This window comes from Equus quagga, chromosome 14 (genome assembly GCF_021613505.1).
Source record: "Equus quagga isolate Etosha38 chromosome 14, UCLA_HA_Equagga_1.0, whole genome shotgun sequence".
Lineage (NCBI taxonomy): Eukaryota > Metazoa > Chordata > Mammalia > Perissodactyla > Equidae > Equus > Equus quagga.
Genome location: NC_060280.1, coordinates 24,107,778 through 24,122,857, shown reverse-complemented (window position 1 = coordinate 24,122,857; position 15,080 = coordinate 24,107,778). Strand labels below are relative to the sequence as shown.

At 39.4% G+C, this 15,080-nt stretch overlaps 1 protein-coding gene across 1 annotated transcript in view; it reads left to right on the top strand.

The window, feature by feature from the left end:
- Positions 1–671: 671 nt before the first annotated feature.
- LOC124252586 (tripartite motif-containing protein 5-like) overlaps positions 672–15,080 on the top strand; it is a 61,096-nt gene continuing 46,687 nt past the window's right edge. The window contains exons 1-7 of the mRNA XM_046686255.1: positions 672–697; positions 5,016–5,496; positions 6,096–6,191; positions 6,843–7,073; positions 11,029–11,051; positions 12,277–12,377; positions 12,670–12,696. Of these exons, the coding sequence (XP_046542211.1) occupies positions 5,074–5,496; positions 6,096–6,191; positions 6,843–7,073; positions 11,029–11,051; positions 12,277–12,377; positions 12,670–12,696 (901 nt within the window). The 5' untranslated portion in view covers positions 672–697; positions 5,016–5,073. The remainder of the gene's footprint in view (positions 698–5,015; positions 5,497–6,095; positions 6,192–6,842; positions 7,074–11,028; positions 11,052–12,276; positions 12,378–12,669; positions 12,697–15,080) is intronic.

Below are 15,080 nucleotides of genomic sequence, written 5' to 3'. Positions count from 1 at the left end.
GGTCATGGGCTCCCTCAGCAATGCTGTAGGTCAGTGCTTCCTTTTCTCATCAGCCTCACTCTTTCCAGTGAGCTGAAAGGCTACAGCAGTTCTCAGGAATGAAGTAAAGCCTGTTCTCCTCCTTCAGTGAGACAGCAGGGCAGATACTGCAGCACTGAGGGTTCCTGCAGCACTTGGTGGTGTCCTAGTGTCATTTGGCATTTTCTTTTCCAACTCTTCTCAACCTACTTGTGGGCTCAGAGAAATAATGGGCTACCTGGCCAGTAAGTGTCTGCTCTGTAGTGAAGGAGGTAATTTATTCCCCTCTCATGACAGCTCATTGTAAGCAAACAAGAGCAGGTAGGTGTGTGTAAAATTCTATTGCCTAGGTAAGCCTAGTGTCCAAAGGTCAAATTACCTTGAAGAGCTTCCAGGACTAAAACGGAGATAGGAATAAGAAAGCATTCATGGACTCAGTTGGCCCGGGCACAAACCTTATCATTTCCCAAGGGCACTTTATGGAGGCCGCTCATTGGTCCATAGTTTCTCTTCTTCTCCTCAATCTGCTAAGAATTCAACTTTCATTTTCACTTGGCTCCTTGGGCTCTCTTCCTGAAGATCAGGACCCTGGTTTGCCAAGTGAATCCCGACCGTGTCTGCCGGCGGCCTGCCTTCACTCATCTCCAAGGAATCACAACTTCTCCATTGGTGTCTGAAGGTTTGTTGAGTAGTTCGTAGAGGGCAGAGTTTGGGAGAGTTCAGAGGAAAGATCTGAATTTGCTTGGGTGAATTTAATTTGTGTTCAGGGAGCTGTTCCGAAGCAGGAGAAAGGTTCAGCTCACAGGATTCCTGCAGAAAGTGCTGACTGAAGTACAGTTGGGATAATGTGGTCTTAAAAGAAGGGAAATTTGGGGCCAGCCCAGTTGGTTAGTGATTAAGTCACCCTCTCCACTTTGGCAGGGTGCAGGCCTGCATGGCTCCTCGAGCCACACTGTGGGGGCATCGCACATAAAGTAGAGGGATATTGGCACAGATGTTAGCTTAGGGCTAATCTACCTCACAAAAAGTAAAAATAAAAAAGGAAGAAAGGAAAAGTGAAAAACTTTCTTTGTTTCATGGAGAGACTGTTATATCTCCAAGCTGAATTTATATGTCTCCTCCCCATTCTATAGTTTTGAATTGTCCCTTGCGAAGGAGAACCAGACTCCTGGCTTTACCAGAGTTAGAAAGTCCCTTCCCCCAACAACAGGAGCACAGGCAGAGGGATATTTGAATCCTAGTAGTTTAATGGCTATCAGTATAACAATCTAGTGTTTCTGTATGACTCTGTAGATAAATTCTCCTCACCTAGGCCTTTCTGTGCGTAGGAACCATGACAGAATGACACCTGGCATGGATTCACTTGTCCAGAAACAGGAAATTGGTGCAGTTCCTTAAAAAATCACTAACCTTGCTCATTCTTCTCCATGAGCCACACCTGTCACAAAGAAACAAATCTCAGATTAGAGAGAGATCAGGAGTGAGAGGAAAATGAAGGTAGAATGTCCAGAAGTGGTATCTTTTCCAACTTTAATAAACAAAATGAGTTACTTGATTAATGTTAATGATATAAGAAGATGTCAGAAGAAGTAGTATGACAACAAGATCCTGAGACCCATGAGGGAAGGAAGTTAGAGTGTGGAAGTCTCTGTGTTCACTTTCACCTCCTAAAGAAGGTACGGCTACACCCATCTTACTCAGGCATATGGAGGACACCAGTCAAATTTGTTTTCTCCCTCTGAATTCCCCTCATGTGACCCAACGTTAGTTTATCAAAGTTGGCTTTGGAGATTGTCACCTCTGCTGCACAATCTTGTCCCCCTCTCAGCCATAAGTCAGCTCCAGGCACCTGTCATCTGATCTGGTACAGTATGCCTCTGTCATGTGAGTTCTCCCGGGGATTTATGATTGATTTGTTACTTTTCTGCTCCAATATTTCATTCGCTGGGATTATAAGGAGTTTATGTTAAACAGTGTTAGATGACTACCTGGCAAATTTGTCTTTGCATTTCATTTAGGAAAAGTGACTCCTTCCGTTTAACACCAGTAATTTGTGATTTCATCATGGTTACAGAAAGTTTTTAGTTTCAATGACAAAACAAGGAAATTCTGTCCATATCCTTGTTGTTTGGAGTTTTACATATTTAATGCAATTTTTCACTTGTTCTTAGCTGGCTTCTGTGGAACATTTTGAGTTTGTATTCTAATAAGCTCAGATGTCAGAAGATCCATGTGTAAGGTGCAATCGCCTGACACCTATGTCAGCCAACCGACCTGTGAATTCTATCAGGCAGACACCACTCATGTTCCCATTTCTATCTCCCTGATTGCTGTGGAGCCCTTGGGACACTGCTTAGGCAGAGGTGGGGTCATCTTCCAAAGGAGAGGACTCCAGCTCCTCTGCACATTGCCCTTCTGTGTCCATCGTAGCAGCTTCTTTGTCATTAGCTCCTTGTAGCCCAATAGGAAAAGTATTTTCTAATCCCACAGAAGAAAGCATGCTCTGCTCCTTCCTGCACTATAGGCTCTTGATGCATTGGTTAGATCTTCAGTGGGAAGAGAAATAATTTAGACCTGACCCCCATGTTTGCAACACAGCTTGAGTCATAAACAGATGTAGGCATTATCACGTAATATCTACCCCTGGTATAATGACTATCTCTGATCTTGCTATTCATCAGATTCTGATCTGAGCCATAGTCCCTGCAGCCAGGGTCTAACTGCATATGACCTTTGGATTATTTTTAGTATCTGTACTATTAGCTGGATTACATTTCTGGTTCACCTTCAACCTCATTCTTTATCAGGTTTCCTTCATTTATGATGTATGTGGCACAGGTAGACACTTTCAGAAGGTCTAAATTTATCTCTATGCAACCTTCATAGCTTTTCCTTCCTTTGTGCGGAGCAAAGCGAAAATTTACTGGTTGCCTCATGCTGGAGATCTTTCTTTTACCATCAAACTTTGGAAACTATCAAGACATTAATATCTACTGAGATCTTCTGTTTAATTGTTTATTGCCTCATAGCTCCTTTTGCCTGGAGCTCCTGACAGAACTCTTAATCCTAGCCAGTGGCCACAGGGCCATATTGAGTGCAGGGCAGAGAATAAGCATAATGGTGCTACATTCTGTGATCCTGCCTCTGACTGAGCACCAGCAGCAGTTTTCAATCTGGATAACCATTTAGATCTATGTGACCTAATAAGACATAAGCTTCCAAGTTCACACAGCTTACCTGGGGGATACAGGATAGGAGTCACAGCATGCCTACATTGCTTCCTCAGGTGGGTCTCAGTGATGGATATTAGAGTGGTACAGGAAATGCTTTATCCCTCTCATCTCAGCTTTATGAAAAGCCAAACTAGGTGAACACATGTAAAGCTAGGTTAGATAAGCCTAGGACTACAAAGGACTGATTACCTTGTGAAAGCCCGTGAGCATAGTTTCCATGCACCTAAAACAGACATATTTGATTATAACAGTCACATTCCATTTGTGAAAAAATGAGGTCTATGCTTACCACTGGCTTTTAAGGTCTATACAAAGTCTCCCCAGTACAAATCATTTTTTAGATCAGGCCACTTTTACGATCAAGGCAGCTGAACTTCCACTTTATTGTAACCCAGTAGATTTCCTAGTAAGAAATAAATAAAAAAACTTACTAGGAGAAAAGTAAGCCAATATCATCTTTATAAGAAGAAAGAACTCAGGCCTGATGGAAACCCTTTGTTCCCACATATCCAATTAAGTCGCAGTCCTATCCTTCTACCTTATCTTGTCTCTCACTCATTTGGTACTCTTCATTCCCTTCATCACCTTGTCCCTCAATGTGCATGCATCCTAACTGATCTCCTCAATTCCACTTTGGATCAATCTAACATTTCATACCCTAAGTGCAGAGCTAAATATGCTAACATAATTCATCATCAATGGTAATTTGTAGAATCATCTTGACAAAAATTTTGAGCCTTCTTTCTGAAGAATCAAATTCATTTCACCTGTATTTTTATTGTTCCGCATACAACATGTGTGACCCTTTGAGGATATCCATACCATCTCCCTGTCTACCATCCACATCCACACACACAATTAGGCTCCTATCAATGTCCTTGGCATATTTCCAGGTCAAGTTGAAATCTCACCATTTGTAAACACAAAGCTCCTCAGAAACAACCAGCTAGTGTGGATTTCTTCACTTCCACAGGCCCGATTCCTCGGGATATTAATTCAGTCCATGAAGTTTCCTCTGTTCGAGTTTGAAAAACTCGGTGAGGTAGGAGATGACAGACCTCTGAAGTAGGACCCCAAAGATTAGGTTCATTCCAACTCCGTGAATTGAAGATAAATAACCTTTGTGAGTCACTCATTATCTCTATTTACACATCTGATAAAGGGTTTGATCTTATCATGTACACACATACATTGTCATATGATGATACGAAAAATCACAAATGTATAGCAAGTGATGGCAATGGTTACATTATAAATAAGTTAGAGCAAGTTTTTCAGATATGAGAACAGGTCTAGAGAGAGTTCACTTAAGGATAAGTGAGAGTCATACTGATATCAGGGGCAGCATTCCATGCTTAGAGCAGAGAGCAAGTGTGAAACCCCAGAGGCATAAGTGGTTTGGGGCTCTTACCGTTGAGGATGTGCTTTTGGCCTGGGAAAGAACAAGCAGGATAGATGGTGTGTCACACAAGGATCTTGGTAGAAAAGTCTTCAGATCATCCTTTCATTCAGTGAAATTAAAGGAAAATACCAATCATTGCACGGATAAGGATGCAATTTCTCCTATGGTTTGAATAGGAGTAAAGTGTTTGAAATTACTGTAAAAAGTCCTTTTTACCAGGTCAACAAGCTTCTTTGTTTCTCTACCTTTTCTTTTTGTCCTTCAATATTTTGGCCTTGGCTTGTCCTTGGTTTCTACACAGCTGGTATCATTTTATTCTTAACTTTGTATTTTTGTCCCTTTCCACATTCCCAATCATGCAGAGATCTGTGAGTAGAGGAGCCTCAGAAGTCAGTCAAATAGGACAGGGGAGCAGCTGCGATGGCTTCAGGAATCCTGGTGAACATAAAGGAGGAGGTGACCTGCCCCATCTGCCTGGAGCTCCTAACAGAACCCCTGAGCCTAGACTGTGGCCACAGCTTCTGCCAAGCCTGCATCACTGCAAAGAACAAAGAGTCCAAGATCGACCAAGGAGGAGAGGGCAGCTGCCCCGTGTGCAGAATCACTTACCAACCTGTTAACATGCGGCCTAATCGGCATGTGGCCAACATAGTGGAGAGGCTCAAGGAGGTCAAATTGAGCCCAGAAGAGGAGCAGAAGAGAGATCTCTGTGTGCACCGTGAAGAGAAACTCCGGCTCTTCTGTAAGGAGGATGGGAAGGTCATTTGCTGGCTTTGTGAGCGGTCTCAGGAGCACCGTGGTCACCATGTGCTCCTCAGGGAGGAGGTTGACCAGGAATATCAGGTAAGAGACCAGGATGGAGAAAAGAGAGGGCAGAGAATGATACTTCATGGAAAATATCCACTTTGCAGTCTACTTTAATGACCTTGTCACTATAGCCCTGAGGCCTGTGATTTCTTTTCTTCCTATGTTCACCTTCCGAGGCCTGAAAGCCATTTCTGTGCATTCCTTCCAATTACAAAAGGATAACCCTACAATACAGACTCTTAACCAGAAGTAGATATTTTTGTACCTTGTGCTAGTAGGTTGAGATTTGGTGCCCAAGAAGAGCTCTTATCATCTCTTTGAACAGGAGGGTTAACTGAGCAACTGGGTGTATAAGGATATATGTTCTTTCCTTCCCTTGGGATCACGTTTCTTCTTCTAGGACAAAGAGAATCAGTATTCTCTTGGGAAGGGAATGCTGACTTCCACCACCTAAGTCTTAAAGAACACATTCACCACCTCAGGTTTTCTTCCAAGTCATAGATTCTAATCGCTATTCTCACAGTTCCTGTAAACTCTAGTTTCTCTGGAGAATAGCCTGATTTCATCCTCATTTATCCTATAATTTTATGTTGAGAAGCCCAGTGCTTGACTCTGGTTTGATTCCTCTCTTACAGAACAAGCTCCAGGCAACTCTGCAGGGGCTGAGGGCGAGGCAGTGGGAAGCTGAGGAGTTGGAAGCTGACATCAGAGAAAAGAGAACTGCCTGGAAGGTAGGAGGAAACACTTCCTGAGTGAGTTAGACTGAAATCTGGGCAGGACCTTCGGTGTTACTCAGAAGATGCTCCCTTCCTCTTTGTTCCTGACAGATGATATGTCCAAAATTCATTTGATTAGTCCTCTTCCTTATCCTTTCTGTGACAGGGTTGGGGGTTGAAAAGTGAACATGTTCCAAATGGACATGGATACCAGGAGGGAGGTATTTACTTAGATGCACTCTCCGATGAGGATGGCTAGTGAATTCTGTTTCTTTCCTCATGGTTTTGAGCCTTTGACTCTTCTGGGGGATGACTTTTGGCAATGGCTCTTGGTTCTGTCCTCAGTGTTCAATTTTGGGCAGAGGCTAAGGGTAGGAGTCAGAACTAATGCAAGGAGGCTTGACTGTCCTGGAAAGCTGTGTGAAAACTCAGCCACACCCAGGTATCCACTTTGGCTCAGAGTTGACCTCAATAACACAGATTTTTGAGCATTATTTTGGAATATGCTGAAGAGAAAATATTAGGAAAAGTTGGCTTCTTCAAGCATTGCTCCCCTGCTTCTAAGTCACTTCCTTGTGAAAATTTCTCGAAGAAAATATTTCTCTTTTAGGCTCCCAGTCTCTGCCTGAGAACCTGAGTATATTTCTCTCTTTCTCATTCCTGAAGAATCAAATACAAAATGAGAGACAGAGTGTCCAGGCCGAGTTTAACCAAATGAGAGGCATCCTGGACTCTGAGGAGCAGAAGGAGCTGCACAAGCTGGCGAGTGAGGAGGGAACTATTCTACAGAACCTGGCTGAGTCTGAGAAGGAGCTGGTGGAGCAGAGGCAGTTGATGACAACTCTCATCTCAGATGTGGAGCATCGGTTGCAGGGGTCAACACTGGAGATGCTGCAGGTAAACTTGGGAAGAAACCTTGGTGTCTGAGATCTGAGAAGACTGAAGCTTTGTTTGCTTCTCCTCTGTGTTGCTGTGTTCTTTCTGGTGGTGACATAAAGTTTCCTTGGGTCCTTCAGTACCCCATCCATGCATGTATTTAAGAAGTTATAGGAGTAATTGAAAGCTTGAATAACAAGGGAAAACATCAATTTTATTAATGTATCAGGTGCAGTGCGAAAATTTGACATTTGAAAGAAGATCATTTTTCTACAGTGATATTCCATAGGCCACTGTTATATGTGGTGTATGTGAGGCATTTATTAGGTACCTCTTTATGATCCAGCTTAGTCACAGATGAACAAATGCACTTTGAATTCCAAGAATTTTGTTGTTGTTATTTTTCCCCCATAGAATGAAGGTGAGTTTTTCCCACACTTTCTTTATTTTTTGAAAAAGATTTGTGAAGAATAGATCTTATTTATCTTTAAATATTCAATAGAATTCACAAGGTAAGCTATCTCCCTCTGGGCTTGTCTTGTTGGAAAGCTGTAAAATATGTTCTTTCTTTATATTAAGTTTATTTAGACTTTTTACAGTTCTTGAGTCAGGTTTTGGTAAGGCATGTCTCTGTAAGACTTTGTCCATTCTGTCTAAGTTGTCTGGTTTGTATTCATATAGTTAATCATAATAGTCCTTTATAAACTTTTTTATTTCAACAGCACTCACCGTAATATTCCCTCTTTTATTCCTGATTTTGGTGATTTGCTTTTTCACTTTTTTTCGTGGTGAGTTTAGTAAAGTTCGGTCAATTTTGTTGATTTTTTTCAATAACATACTTTATTATTTCATTGATTTATTATCTGTTTTTTCACCTTTCCATATCATTTACTTCTGCTCTCATCTTTTAATCTCTTCGTTGTGTCCTCATGTGTATATATGAAGGTGTGCATGTGTTTGTGTGCTGGGTTTCGTTTACTGCTCTTTTTCGAGTTTTTTTTTTTTTAAAGTGGATCCTAGGTAACTGATTTGAGACTGTGTTTTTTGATATAGTGTTTAATTATAAATGCATTGCTTTAGTTGTATTTTATACATTTTGATTGTTTAGTTTTTATTTTCACTCAGTTCAACTTATTTTAAAATTTCCTTTGTTGTTTTTTCTGTTAACCCTTGGGATACTAGAAAGTATTTTGTCTAGAAAATTTTAGTGATTTCTTAATTTTTCTTCTGCTGTGGATTTCAAATTTAATTCCTCTGAAATCAGAGAACATATATTTTATTAATTCAATCTTTTAAATATATTGAACTTTTTTGTTCTTGTTGTTCATGAAGAAAATTTGCCCTGAGGTATCATCTGTGCCAATTTTCCTCTATTTGTCATATGTACAATGCCACCACAGCATGGCTTGATGAGCAGTGTGTAGATTTGCTCCTGGAATATGTACTCATAAACCCCAGGGCTGCTAAAGCAGAGCACATGAACTTAACCACTATGCCACTGGGCTGGCCCATATAGAGCTTTTTTATGAACTAAAATATTTTACATAGAATTTTTTCTGTGCAAATTTGATAGAATGTATATTCTGCATTCATTGGATGAGATGGTTTGAAAGACGTCAATTCCGGCAAGTTGGTTGATAGTATAGTCCATGTCTTCTAATTCTTCATGGTTTTTATACAAGCAATTCTCTCAGTTATGGAAGAGCAGTATTGATATCTCCACCTATTATTATTTAGTTGTCTGTTTTTCTTTTCAATTCTACTCTTTGTATTTTGAAGCTCTGTTGTTAGGTGTATGTATATTTGTTATTGTTATGTCTTCTTGACGCACTGATCTTTTATCATTATGAAATTCCCTTTCCATTGTCTCATAATATTTATTTTCTTAAAGTCTGTGTCATCTAATTTAATATACACATGAGCAATTTTATGATTACTACTTTATGGTATATATTTTTCTATATTTTTACCTTTTCCCTTATTCCTGCCTTTGAATCCAAAATATGTCTCTTGCAGATAGTAATAATTGAATCTTGCTTTTTATCCAATCCAGCAACATCTGCCTTTTAATTGGGGTATTCAGACAAAGATATTTAATGCAATTATTGATATTGTTGTATTTAAACTCTCCAGTTTGCTATTTGCTTTCTATATGTCTCCAGATTTTATTCTTCTCTTTCTTCTTAACTAGTTTCCTTCGTGTTACGAAAATGTTCTTAGTACAAAATCTAGCTTTTTCTTTTCTAATTGTACATTTTGATGTTTTCCTCGTGTTTGCTTTAGTGCTTAGAATATGCATCCTATCCTATCACGATCTACTTCAGAGTAAAACAAACTTAGTTGCAGTAAAATATAGAAATTTGCCTCCCACACAGCTTCATTGACTTCCAGCAACAATGCAGTGATGCTGTTAATATGGGTACTTGATCCAGCGCAGAAAATGCCATGCAGATCTCAGAGTTTTTTGTAATAACTGAGAAGAGAAGGTCTCTTTTCTTCTGATGTTTATATCAGAGATGCATATATCCTTCATGAACTGAAAATAAAGTCAATATAGAGAGAATAAATAGAGTTTGGAGAAAGACATAGACCAGATCTTGATGGTGAGGTTTGAGCATCAAAATTAACCTTGACCTAAGCTATAACTGCCCCCCAAAATCCATTTCTCTAGTTCATCTAGTTTTATTTGGTTTTTGTCATATTAAAACCAAAAAAACCCTGAAACGGAGAGCAAACCCATTTTCATGTCATGTGTAGACCCAGCCCTTGGCCTAGTTTTTGATGACATAGAGGAAGTAAGTCTGAGGTAAAAGAGACCAAATATATTGGTACATATCTGTTCAAACAAATAAAGCAATATCTGTGTGGCTGGCCCTATAGCCTAGTAGTTAAGTTTGGTGCACTCTGCATCAGCAGCCCAAGTTTGTGGGTTTGGATACTGGGCGTGGACTTACACCACTCATGAGCATCATGTCACAGCAACCTACTTACAAAATAGAGGAATATTGGCACAGATATTAGCTCCGGGCTAATCATCCTCAGCAAAAAACAAACAAACAAACAAAATAAAACAAACAGACAGACAAAAATATCTGTCATAATAAACAAGATCAGATGGCTACAGCTGCTAAGGATATGGATTAAACCAGCTTGGGAGAGGCTGATGTGTAGGGTAAAGATTGTAGTTTTTAAGACAGTGACCGAGTGGATATTGGTAACATCGTGGACAATGAGGTATAAGAGAGGAGACAATTTGGCTGAGGAATAGAAAGTTACCTATTGGATATCCTAACTCACTGGTTCCTGTGGCTTTTTTACTACTGAATGTATTAACTTGCATTTCAGAGGCAAAATTGAGTAAAAATAAACAGTTGGAATCATCTGCAAATGTGTGTGTTGAAGTGAAGGGAGTAGATGAGGTCACTTTTAGATAGTGTATAAAATGAGAAAAGAGAGATCTGAGAAATGCCTGTCTTAATACATTTATTTTCTTCCTCCCTCAGCAAAAACCATGCAAACCTCTTGAGGAATATTAAGATTATTTATCATAATATTTACCATCTTTGGACCTCCAAAGCCCTGCATAATGCTTAGCAATTAGTAATATATCACTTTAAATTTCCATTGAATAAATGAAAATCCTATGAATTATTCAAGTAATCTCATGAGGAGCCTTATGCATTTAGGAAGAAAATTTTGGATCTCTTGTTTTCCTCCTAAATGTGTCTTAGCTCCAGAATCTGGAAACCTCGTGCTGCACTTCCATCAGGGTAAATCTGTTTCTACCTTTCAGGAAATCTGACAACCTCTCAAGAGCCTTCAGGAATGATTGCTCTGGGTTTTTCTTTACTTTTTGGCTCTCACATTGGGACCATCTCTACTCCCATCACATCAGGGATTGGTGGGGAAGTGATGAAGCTTTGTAAGTGGGGAGGGTATATCACTTCTTGATTCATATTTCCTCTTTTCTCTCTAGGATGTGAATGGCATCATGAAAAGGTATGTGAGAGAAACCAGACATGGTCCTTTCCTTCTGTGTAGAGAGATTTAAAGCCATTAGAATTATCTGGTGGTCAATTAGGATTAAATATTGCTCAGGGTAAGAAAATTTCGGTGGAGTTTTATTGTAAATTTTTCTTCATAAATCATGGCTTGAGTGTTCTCTAACTACTGAGAATGGAACAGATTCTGTGGAATTTAGGTGGTGGGAAGTGCAGAGTTTGGGTCAATAGCAGTGTTATGGACAAGGTATTGCAGTATCAAACCCCTGAAACTTCATAAATTTTTTCACCTTGCATCCCTATATCTAACTCAGGTTCCCTTATTTCATAGGCACTTGACATCTCCTGAGAAGGTCCTATCTTCTTTATCTTCCAAGCATCTAGAATAGGAGACACTTCTTTTATATTTAAATTTCTGTCCTGGCAATTGAATAAACCAGGTCTTTCTATATGGTTTTGTTTAGATTTCCAAAAACAGACTTGAATCTCAAAGAATCTTTTGGCCCAGGTGCGAACAATTGATCTGTCTTTGTCATATACTTTGGAAGCCAGAATGGAAAGACAACAACCTTGTGTGTAATTTGCACACCTATGTGACAGCATCGAGCTCTTTCCAAACACATGAAATTCAGCTGACTATCAGTTTGGTGTTCATAATGTTGAGTGTCCAAGTGTTTGTAATTGTTCCCTGAGAACATGAAATCTCAGATGCTATGCCGAGGGCCTCCCTACTGGGGAGCAGACCGTGAAGATCTTGGTCTCTAGACAGTATTCCCACACTTGATATGTTTCAAACACCCAGTAACCAGGTTCTGCAACGTCATTTTCTGGTCACGTCCTTGAGAAGCCACATCTGTGCAGTTGTCTTTCCATACATTAATCTTTTTTAAATAACAATATCTTGTTTTACCTGTTAAATCTATTCTTTCATATAATTTCACATCATTTCTAGGAAGTAGGGAGGGAGAGGCTAATGATATTATTTTGAAAGTAAGAATCTGTTCCTGAGAGGTCAAGATCTTCCCAAGGTCACACAGAAGGTAAATGAGAAGGTGGACATGAGCACAGTTCTTCTGGCTCCCAGGTCGGCACTCTACTATCTCCTTTCTCAGAGCTTTCAGGGAAGAAGGTTCAAATGAATCAGTGGGTGAAAAGATAGAAAGTTAATGGTTTTGGAGGGACAAAATGTCAGAGTTGTGTGGGTCAATTTTTGTCATCCCTAGGAGTGAGACCTTGACTCTGAGGCAGCCAAATCCTCTTCCTATGAAACAAAGGAGAGTGTTCCGAGCTCCTGATCTGAGTGGGATGCTGCGGCTGTTTAAAGGTGAGGAATGCTAGAGCAAGTGGGTGGCTGTTGGAATCTTGTGATAGCAGGGATAAATGGGGAAGACGGTACAATTTCTAGGTGTGGATAAAATAGACAAACAAGGATGGATATCACATGCTGATTATACGGTCAAATTTAATGGAGAGTGGACAAGTGTCTGGTTCATCCTCTCATTCACCAGTTCACTATCTTGACATAGTCTCCAACCCTTCCTTAATCTGGAGAGGAAATAGATTTCAGTGCAGACTCCTTACCTTATATTTAATATTATGGATTTTTGTCATTTCAGAGTTCACAGACAAGCAACGCTACTGGGGTAAGTAGAATTCACAGTATCATCACGCTACCCTGTTCTCTTCATCTTTCAGAGCTGTGCATTTTCTAGTAGATCTCATGTTTAAGACCCATGTTTCCCCTCTAACACAGACATACACATTATGTTTCTGCAGTGTTATTTATCTCCCCAAGGAGAGAATAAAGTTCTTCCCAATTCCCACTCAAGTTATTTTCAACATCCCTCTCACAGCGTCATACATTTATGATGTGTGATAAAGCTACATCATATCTCTCAGTCAACTCTGTAATTTTTCTACAGTTCACATGAGACTGGATCCTGTCAACTCTAGGTTGTCAAATGTTTCCTTTTCTGAGGATCGGAGACAACTGAGACCAAACACAAATGTATATCAGCATGGAGATTATTATGATTATGGTGTTCTGGGTTCCCCAGATATCAGATCAGGGAAACATTACTGGGAGGTAGATGTGTCAGGGAAATCTGCCTGGATGCTGGGGGTATATAGTAGAATACTGCCTGAATTCAACTTGAGGGTTTCATTTAGACCAGGTGAAAATTATCAAAATGTTTACTCTAGATATCAACCTAAACATGGTTACTGGGTTATAGGGTTACGGAATCACTCTGAATATAATGCTTTTGAGAACTCTGCCTCCTCAGATCCCTTGATCTTAACCCTTTCCCTGACTGTTCCTCCCCTTCGTGTTGGAATTTTCCTAGACTATGAGGCTGGCACTGTCTCATTTTTCAATGTCACAAACCACGGGTTTCTCATCTATAAATTCTCTTCGTGTCACTTTTCTCAGGGAATTTTTCCATATTTCAATCCTATGACATGTCCTGCCCCCATGACACTGTGCTTGCCAAGCTCTTGAAGCTCCTTACACACTTACTCACTTTGTAGTGCCTCTTACCCTGGGTGCATTTAACACACAGCTAATTTGCAACATTCTCATCATCTTTTCCTCGTTGCCTCCATTTTTTCCATTTGAACATCCCTCATTCACCCATAGGATGTACAGTTTGCCTTTTGTCATATTTTTCCCAATATCACATTGGCATTAGGAGATAGTTTTAATTTATCATTGCCCTACTCTCAAGGCAAAAAGACTGAAGCCTCATAAAGAAAAATAAGTATTGAGGTAACACCTCTGCCAAATTTTTTCTGCCTCATTTCCTCTACCATTGACTGAGAAGATGAAGGAAGGCTTTTCAGTAATTTTTCTGTATTATGGAAGACCTTGTATAGAAGTTATCCACGAAAGAATGAGTCCTTAGTGGTATGTATGTTTACCCACAGTGCCCTTTATTCATGAAGGACATAAAGAGAAAATATCATAAATAATATGTACTAAGAGTGGAAGTTTTATGTCCAGAGTGTCTGTGTTCAAGTCTGTCTCTCCACATACTAGCAGTGTAACCTTGAATGATATACTTAAGTGCTGTGCTTATTTTCTTAGAATAATCTTTGTATAAGAACTGCACCATACTTAGGTCATTGTGAGCAGATAAATGTCATTAAGTATAAAGCACCTAAGTGTCTCAACTTAATAATTCATACTCGCTATACTAATTGCTGAAAAACGTGAGCTCTGTCAGTGTCTTATGAAACAGGTTTGTGTTTACAGGGACAGCAGGATTCTTTTCACTGAAGTTTCATTTTTCAGGTCCCAGATACCGCTGTATTGCTGTCAAGACTTCTCCAACTCTGCCTGTGATACATAAGTGCAGTGTGTTCATGTGTGTGTGTTTGTGTGTATCACAATTAGAATTTTATTATAATTCTGGTACTACTACATAATTGCCATTACCAAATGAACTAAAATTTATAGGATTTGGTTTTTTAATTATAAAAAATATGAAATTTACTGAATGTAGTATTGTGAAAATTAAAAAACAATGTTTTCAGTAATTTCCATCATTTCTAGCACATAAGCAGTAATCTGATGTGGTGTCTATTATTTTTTGCCTCCTTCTCACTGTGACTGAAATGAAAGATTTTAAGAATTCATATTAGTTTACTTTAAACATTATTATCCTTGCCTTTTTAAAAGAAATACAATAACTTAAAGGATTACAATTTTTTAAATTTTAGCTTATTGTAAATAAATGTTTCTGTTTAGCCTCCCAGTCTTTCTTTCTTTTTTTTTTTTTTTTCTGAAGTACTTCTATGTCACCGAATTGAATTTCAATTTGGGCTCTCTTTACCCAACTTGAAAAAGTTATTAGTCACAATGATACAGTAAGAGTCAGAAGTATAATTGTGGAATTTCTTAAGAGTGGTGTAGGTGTTTTGTGGGCTATGGTCAGCCTTACTTTTGCGGTGAAATGAAAGTTCTCAGACATGAAGAAGAAAGCCTGTTCTCCACCTTCTGTGAGATAGGAGAGGAATTATTTCTTCA